The sequence below is a fragment of the Punica granatum genome, chromosome 5 (genome assembly GCF_007655135.1).
Source record: "Punica granatum isolate Tunisia-2019 chromosome 5, ASM765513v2, whole genome shotgun sequence".
Classification (NCBI taxonomy): domain Eukaryota; kingdom Viridiplantae; phylum Streptophyta; class Magnoliopsida; order Myrtales; family Lythraceae; genus Punica; species Punica granatum.
The window spans coordinates 25,653,776-25,661,967 of NC_045131.1; the positions used below are offsets into that span (position 1 = coordinate 25,653,776).

An 8,192-nucleotide genomic window follows, 5' to 3' on the forward strand; every position below is an offset into this window, starting at 1 on the left:
ATTCATTTAAATGTCGTGTGAGTTAATTAGCAGAGTGGATTATCCCAATTACAACATGCGTGGAATTAATTAAATTGAGTGAATTGCCGAAGGCTTTGTTTTGCGGGTTTTAGGCCGTCGAACCCGCAATTGATGAACCGTTTGATAAGAGATCTAATTCCTAATCGTTTAAGAATTAATACCGATTTTAAACCGACTTTATGTGATTAATCTGATTCGTAGGATGTTTTAATTAAAAATTCAACCATACACTCTGACACATGAATCATGGCCACATATAATCACATCAAGACTTAATTTTCCGATTTTAAGTTCAAGTAATCAATTAAGTCGGCTTTTTTTTTGGTGGGTTTTACCCTTAAGGCCGAGTGCACACGGAATCCAAATTCGTGTTGATTCATTCCTATTTCAAACAACTGATTTTAAGTCAGATTCATTTAGGGCCAAATTCGTGGTAAAGTCGATTTATATTGCACGTCCCGATTTTAAAAGACGATTTCAATTAAAAAGTCGGTTCATGCCACATCTCAATCAAGACACACATTTCATCAACAACATTCACATGAGCATCGAATCCTTGGAATAATAGAGTCATAATCATGCCGCTAAATTCGGGATTTTGTACTTCTCCCGAGCTAATGTCGAGAGGCTCATAAAGGCTTCGAGTTCCCTCACTAACTAAAGCAAGAGTGGGTGCTCGAGCTTGCCATAGCTACTGCGGACGCATGCAAGTAGCAACATCGACTTAATGGCTCTAGGAAACTTCATAGCGGCTGCAGGAAGCAACAGCAAGGTAGGACAGCAACCGCAACTCGGGTACCCGGGAAGAGGCACAGGATAGTGGCATCTTGATTTGAGGGAGCTCGGGGAACCAAGGAGGTAGAGCTGCTGGCTGCAAAGAGACACAGAACAAAAGGGCAAAGACAGATAGAGAGAGAGGTAACGATCGAAAGATGAATCGAACAAGAGCAAGAGAGAAAAAGACTTAGCTTCGGGTAAAAGAAGGTAGGGTTGTATGGCTGCAATATGGCAACAAAGAGCTCAAACGAAGGACACCATCTTCCCCGACATTGACATTGCCCAGATCACCAGCATGATGATTTTCATCTTCAGGGGCACCATGCTCCTTCCCAGTAGGATTGAAATGTGGTCTAGTAGACATAAATCCATTTGTGGTGTCCCCGAGATCATGGACGTAGAACCGTTGAGTCCAAGATTAAGGCTAGAAATTGTTTCTGTTTATTGTGGTTGGTCCATCTCCCTCCTGGGTGAAATGGATAGTTCCCTTGGCACCCTCACTGCTACTAAGGACAATGACAGCCTTCACCATCTTACTGTGATCTCAGTGCACCCCTGAAGAGAAGAACAAAGTAGCCGAGAGAGAGAGAGAGAGAGAGGGAATGGCTGAGGATATAGGAGCTGAGAAGGTTGCCAGTGATGGAGAGGCAGAGGGTGGTGACTGGTGAGGACAGAAAAGAGAGGAGACCGAGAAAGATGACTGGAGAGACCGAAAGGGAATAGATGAATGATGGTTGTGATCTCAACGAAGAAGGATAAAAAGATGATGAAGTTCTAAAGTGGGTTGAGAGTGAGGGTCTTGAGCAGGGATTCAGGGAGCAACCCAAAACCACAGCCAGAGGAAGCTGCCAGCAAGCACAAGACGGTAGTGATGATCATGATGCTAGGAAGAAAGGTTCGGTCTGCTGTTCTCAACCGAGAGAGGGAGAAAGAGAGAGACAAAGAGGGCTGGTCATGCTACAGATGAAGATGATGGAGATAGTGTTGCTGCTGCTATTCTACTTTACTGAGTGAGAGAGGGAGGGTAATGGTTAGGATTAATCAGAAGGCTGGGAAGGTAGAAGCTGTGGGTGAACTGGAAAGGAAGAAGGAAGAAGTCAGGAGAGGCCCGAGAGGGAGGCTGCCGAGAGTGAGGATGATGAGGAGAGGTCATCAGGAACCAACTTAGAAGGGAATCGAGAGGAAGGGAAAGAACATGGATGCTGCTACTGCTGGTTAAGAAAACGAAGGAAAGGAAGATGTTGATGGTGTCTGATCTTGTCTGTGTGTCTGTTGCGACTGATCTTGTGTTTTTTTTTTTTAATTATTCGTAGACGGGAGTACTTCGAGCAAAATTCGATTTCTAGGTATCCATCGAAATTTTCTAAATGAAAGCTTCGACATTGAGAAGTTCGAAAAATAATCAGCTCTATGAGAATTTCAATTTGTAACGACGGAAATCGAATTCCGATAAAAATCGACATCGAACTTCTTCTATCGGATATTCGAAAAATACTCCAGAACCTCCATTGTGTTCAGAAAAATTTGATAATCGACATTATGCAGAAAAATATTTTTCAATCCCGAGTATCGTCTCGAATTTTTAAAAAAATCGAAATTGATGCACATAAGTTCCAAAATTCTCGTCTTTTCAACCGGATATCCGAAAAATAATATGGGATCACCATTGCATTCAGAAAAAATCGATGATCGACATTATGCAGAAAAATATTTTTCGGTCCTCAGTTTTATTCTGAATTTTGAATGATAGAAATTGATGCACGTAAAACCCGAAAAAAGTCTCATAAAGTATTTTTTTTCAATCAATTCTACCCACCAATACATGGGCTTTGCGACATGTAACCCAATGGGTTATCTGGCCATGCTCGTGGATTTAGATGAGGAAACTCGAGGTATTCGCACTCTTATCTCTCTCTTTCTCCCTTGTCTAATGGACCTGGCAATTAGAACCCCTAATTTCTCCTGAAAAATGTTTCTACCCAGAAATTTTTTCTAATTCTCCAACATTAACAGAGAGAATCAAGGAAATAAGAAGTTTCCAAGCAATACTTACAACAGAGTATGAAGAATCGCAGAGAAGACCGTTCGTTGATGCCTGAGTCAGATCGATCATAGACATAGCATCCAATGCAGGTTGAGGGTTTTAGGGTTTCATAGTTCATCCCTGCGTCTCCTATTGCGTTTGCTCTCCCTTCAATTTCTCCCATTAATAAAACAAACCTTTAAAAAAACTCTCCAAAAAAAAAAAACAAAGATTTTCCCCTTACGTTTTTGTTACACGTGGACAGCTTTGAAAGAGCTCCTTCTTACTCTCTTTTCAACTCCTAAAGTAAAGGTAAAGATGTTAACCATATTTGCAATTCTGAGGGAAATTAGGTTGGAATCCGAAGCTATTCAGGGCGTTAATGACTTGTTTGGTTTCAAAGTAGATTTTAAAATTCTATTTTAACTTAATTCTACTCACAATAAAACAAAATAACTTATACAAAGTAGTGTTATCAAAATTGGACCGGATGATGAACCGGAAAGGGTATGGGTTCATGGGTTTATGAGTCCAACTGGGGGTTCGATGGATCGAACTGCACGTTTAATTAAAATAAAATAAATATTTATATTATTAAAAAAATTATGATAATTAAGATAGACGTATGATGATTACAAAGATATATGATAATAGTGTAAGAAAATATAAATATATTTAATATTTCTTACTTCAAAATAAATATTAAATTTTAATAAGTACTTAGAAGTAGAGTTAAAAGAACAAGAAAGTAGTGGTTATTTGGTTGGTAGTATACTAGTATGAGAAGTAAAAGGTCATGAGTTCAAATCCTTACACAACCAAATAATTTGTACAATAAATAGTAAACTCATAAATCCATAGAATCGGCCAGTTCAATGAAATTTTGCTTAAAACCGGCCCATTCTATGGATCCAGCAGTTCAAATGTGCATTTTGGGTATTCAGGCGAACCGGACCGGACATGATGCTGATTTTCGATCCGACCTGTCGAACCGACCGGTCCGGTCCAATCTGATAACAATGATATAAAGTCAAAAAGTGAACTCTATTTATACCATTATTTTTCCACAACAAAATAAAATAACTCATACAAAATCAAAGGATGAATCTCATTTATATCACCCTTTCTCAAAATTAAAATCTAATTTTAAAATTTTATTTTAAAACCAAACGCAGCATAAGCAACCAATGAAGATAAACTGTTTGGGAGGATTGGCCCAGACTTTTGAATTATTACGGAGCCCAATCAAACGAGCAGTAAATTGGGAGGATGAGTAGAAACTTATATGAGAGATGGGATGGTAAGACTTAATATGAGATAAAAATGCTACGATTTATCTCGTCAAAAGATTCGTTCTCTTTTATCCCGTCTGGTTATACGAAATGACCAGCGAATTGCTCTTATATATGATGCTTTCACCGCGCGCAATACAAGTTTACTGTACAAAAACATCATTGTATTTTCAGACAACTGGTGTAAATAACTAGTAACAACTATCCTTCCACTCTTATTTCCGACGGAGAATGCATCAGCTCTTAGTTAATCAGCTCTCGAAATCATTACTGAGGATTCGGGGGGCGGCTATTAGCAGCAGAAACTCGGGACCCCCATTCTAGCAACTCTTTGCTCGTGTCGTCCTTGTGCACGATGACCTCAATGAAACATAAGGAGTCCTTCTGTGGTCCATTTGCAGCTGCAATTGCCTCAATCAGCTCTTCCTCTGTTTTGACCTGCATTCAGCAATCAATGAGGCTTAGCAGATTACAGATGAGAGTTTCTTTTCTTTTAAGCTCAGTCGAGAAGGATGACCTTCTCGATATTTTTGTCTCAAAAACTTGCTTGTCAGTTTAGCATGCTGTCAAAAGTTCAACGAATATACTCCAGAGGAATGCTTAAAAGATAAGTTGGATATTCATATTATTATTAGCTTTTTTTTGTTTGTGACAGTGGGAAGTACGAAATGTCACTTAGCGATATCTTTTAGCTAAAATTACCTTAGCAGTCCAACATTTGCCTTCGCCATTGTGGATGGCATCGACTAGTGCCGTATAGTTCCAGTTCTTAATCACATTGTAGGGCCCATCGTGGATCTCAACTTCGATTGTATAGCCTCCATTGTTGATCAAGAAGATTATGGTGTTCTGGCCACATCGAATCATTGTCGAAATATCCTGAGCAGTCACCTGCCATGAAGCCATCCCTTGAGACAAAAGGTCATGTAAAAACTGAAGATATACATCGGGAATTACAACTTAAACTTTAATCTGATTCATAGGAAAGGTCATTTACATTATGGGTAGTAATGGTTATATAAGTACTTTTGCAAATAAAATCATCACTAACCTGGAAACTTCCATCACCGATACAAGCAATCACACGCTTTTCATGAGCCGCTTGAGCATAACCAAGCGTGGCACCAACTGACCACCCGATAGATCCATATTGCATCTGGAATTCGTACCTAGAATAGAAGTTTTTCAGAAGTCAGAATATCTTTTTCGGAAGTGATACTCCTTAACAGGAACCGGGTAAGAATGTCCAAGTGAATCGACATGAATAGTGACAAAATAAGCTGTGGCGAGACAAACATAAGATTCATAACATATATATCAGATGGTTTGTTTTCCCTTTAACTAACTCATCAAGTAACCAATGGCCACCGCCTTCTAACAGTTTATACATGTAATCAAGTCCTTGCCAATACGAACTGATGAAAGATGGAGAACTGAAATGATATATAACACCAGAGATAATTGCAGACTCTTATTACTTACCCGCAATTCTCAGGGAGCCGGAGCTTCTGACAGTTAAACCAGGAGTCACCGGTTTCAGCTATAACTGCACTGTTTCCACTAAGCATTTCCTGTACCAAAGGACAGCAATAAGTAAGAAATTTGGTCCGATTGTTCTTGAAGAAGACAGGTAAGCATGTCGCTTATTTAGTTACATCTCATGTTCCTAAAAGCATGTCATGTTTTTGTAATAGGTACTTACTATATTTGAGAATGAGGAGTTTGGTATAAGGAATTCGCTAAGATTTCTTCATATTGAATCAAATTAGACAACTACATTGATGACTAGTTCTACGTATAATGCCTTACTTGGATGTGCTTGAAGAGGATATTGACTCGAAGAGGCTCGTTTTTCTCGTACTTGAGAGGCACGCCTGGTGGAACAAAAATCCGCTGGTAATTCTCCAATGCCGTTGTGTTCTTCTTCAGCTTCTTGGCCAATGCACTCAAAAAATCAGCCATGAACACCCAACCAAAGGAAGGGCCATTCCCAATTGTCACACGATTGGGCTGAACAACGATCGCTTTCTCCTTCTTAATCAACAAGGAGTACCCGACCGAGCTGTAGTCATTGAATATTGGGCCCACAAAGACATAGGCATCGGCCGACTCGACTATCTCCCCACAGAAGGTCGTGCTGACTGCGCCCCAATAGGTCCCAATGAAGTGGGGGAGGTGCTCGGGCACTAGGCCCTTGCCTGAAGGCATGACTGCTACAGGATATCCACTCGCCTCAGCAAGCTCATTGAAGGCTTGTTGTGCCCTGGCCACCCTCAGCTTCGGCCCACCAATTATCACGGGCTTCACAGCCTTGTTGAGGAAATCGGCAGTCGCCTCCACGGCTGCTTCTAGTCCCATTCGATTACTTACTCTGCACATCAGACAGAATCATTACAGTATGAAGGACGACGAAAATTTTCATATAGGCCTATGTTTATTCTAGCATACCGAACAGAATGGAAGAACCGGCATATGTTAGGAATGGAACTAAGATGAAATGTGCTGATCGAAAAAGTTGATTATTATAGAATGAAACGACTGACAATGGTGTATCAAAAGAGAATGTACTTTGGTGCTAGGAAGAAAGGGACTGGGTCTCGAGCGAAGGTCGGGTGTGGAATTCCGGATATATTGCAGCTGATGCTGATATATGCAGGCTTGCTTTCTTTCAAGGCGGTCGATATCGCGGTGTCAATAAGTTCGTGTGCATCATCCAAGTTATTCACAACTGCCTGCAACATCAAACAAAGGACATTATCATCATCTGGCTCATATGTTTATATACCTAACAGTCAGTATCTTAGCAACACAGGGCAGTAAGTATTTTTGTCAAATTTACCTATTTTACCTAATATTTCTTAACCAAATATCAAAAGTCCATCAATCATGCTTCAATCTTTTGAATCCCATTTAATTTCATTACATTTGCAATTAAAGTTTATCTGCATAAATGATCAAAGTATGATCCACGGCCCAGCCCTCACTTTCTCTCTTACTGAGCAAATCCAACGGTAGTCAATTAGAAGAGCAGGAGTGTTTTGATGGTACCATAGAATTCCCTGTTTTCTTGCAGGTTGCCCCCCACATAGATATTTGCAGTGCTAAAATTATAGTAAGTACCTGTGTGCAAGTGATCGTCTGAAAGCACCTCAGCTCCTGGGTGAAATCGGGCAGCCCGATCGTGTGATGGAGGATCCGGTTCGTCCCGTAATCATTCGAGTTGGGCCCGCCAACGATACAGATCACGGGCAGGTTCTCGCTGTTCGCCCCGGCAATCGCGTTGAGCACGCTCAGGCCCCCGACCGTGAACGTGACCACGCACGCGCCCACGCCCCTCGCCCGCGCGTACCCGTCGGCGGCATACCCGGCGTTCAGCTCGTTGCAGCAGCCGATCAGGTTCAGCTCCGGTTCAGCTATGAGGTGGTCGAGGAGCGTGAGGTTGAAGTCCCCCGGGACGGAGAACACGTCGCGGACACCGATCTCGACGAGCCGCCGAGCTAGGTGGCTGCCTAAAGTCCCGGGCCAGGAGGAGGCCCGGGCCGCGACAGGCGTTGAACCTATGTTGTTGGCCGAGTCCATGTGAAGAAGATGTATGCTTAGTTCTCTCGTTTGATGATCTAAGGCGACCGACAATGGGAGTAAGGCTACGAGGTTTAAGGTTTTAATAATGGTATTTTTCAACTTGACAAATTGCAAATGTGTTGATGACAGACGAAAATTCCTCCACCCAAAACAATAAAATAAACTTGGCGCACTTTTTATTTGATTACTAAAAGGTGTCTACTCGATATATGTAGTGAGATCATTCTTATTTTTATTAAATATTTAAAATTTATATTTTAATATATTAAATTCATAAATTTTTATAATCGAACAGAAAAAAAAAATCAATAAACAAAAGAGAGAGGAAAATTCCTACTTGATAGAAACCGTGGGCTGTTTTCCGAGGACGGAAATCAATGGATATGTGCGGACGCTGTTTGATGAAAACAAAGAAGCAGCTATAGAACCCTTTTTTAACTAAATAATACCAGCAGTAGTTGCCACCTTATGCAATGCTTGGATCGTGTTCAACTGCG

General features: G+C 41.0%; 1 protein-coding gene and 1 long non-coding RNA gene across 2 annotated transcripts; both read right to left on the reverse strand.

The window, feature by feature from the left end:
- Positions 1 to 483: 483 nt before the first annotated feature.
- On the reverse strand, positions 484 to 2,981 carry LOC116207154. The gene is made up of 2 exons (XR_004156875.1): positions 2,852 to 2,981; positions 484 to 892 (listed from the first exon to the last, which is right to left on the reverse strand). It is a non-coding gene; the product is annotated as an uncharacterized LOC116207154 (long non-coding RNA).
- Positions 2,982 to 4,153: 1,172 nt separating this feature from the next.
- Positions 4,154 to 7,855, reverse strand: LOC116209170 (pyruvate decarboxylase 1). The gene is made up of 7 exons (XM_031542731.1): positions 7,234 to 7,855; positions 6,682 to 6,845; positions 5,923 to 6,484; positions 5,596 to 5,684; positions 5,165 to 5,282; positions 4,816 to 5,004; positions 4,154 to 4,551 (listed from the first exon to the last, which is right to left on the reverse strand). The coding sequence occupies exons 1-7, from the start codon at positions 7,690 to 7,692 to the stop codon at positions 4,381 to 4,383; spliced, it is 1,752 nt and encodes a 583-aa protein (XP_031398591.1). The 5' UTR covers positions 7,693 to 7,855; the 3' UTR covers positions 4,154 to 4,380.
- Between the last annotated feature and the right edge of the window lie 337 nt (positions 7,856 to 8,192).

What these genes read in the sequence shown, in the direction of transcription:
- LOC116209170 (XM_031542731.1), bottom strand. Translation starts at nt 7,692, where the DNA reads ATGGACTCGGCCAACAACATAGGTTCAACGCCTGTCGCGGCCCGGGCC. An exon ending in CCTTTCTTCCTAGCACCAAA is followed by an intron (nt 6,485 to 6,681) that starts GTACATTCTCTT and finishes TCTGATGTGCAG; the next exon opens with AGTAAGTAATCGAATGGGAC. An exon ending in TCGGTGATGGAAGTTTCCAG is followed by an intron (nt 5,005 to 5,164) that starts GTTAGTGATGAT and finishes GCTTCATGGCAG; the next exon opens with GTGACTGCTCAGGATATTTC.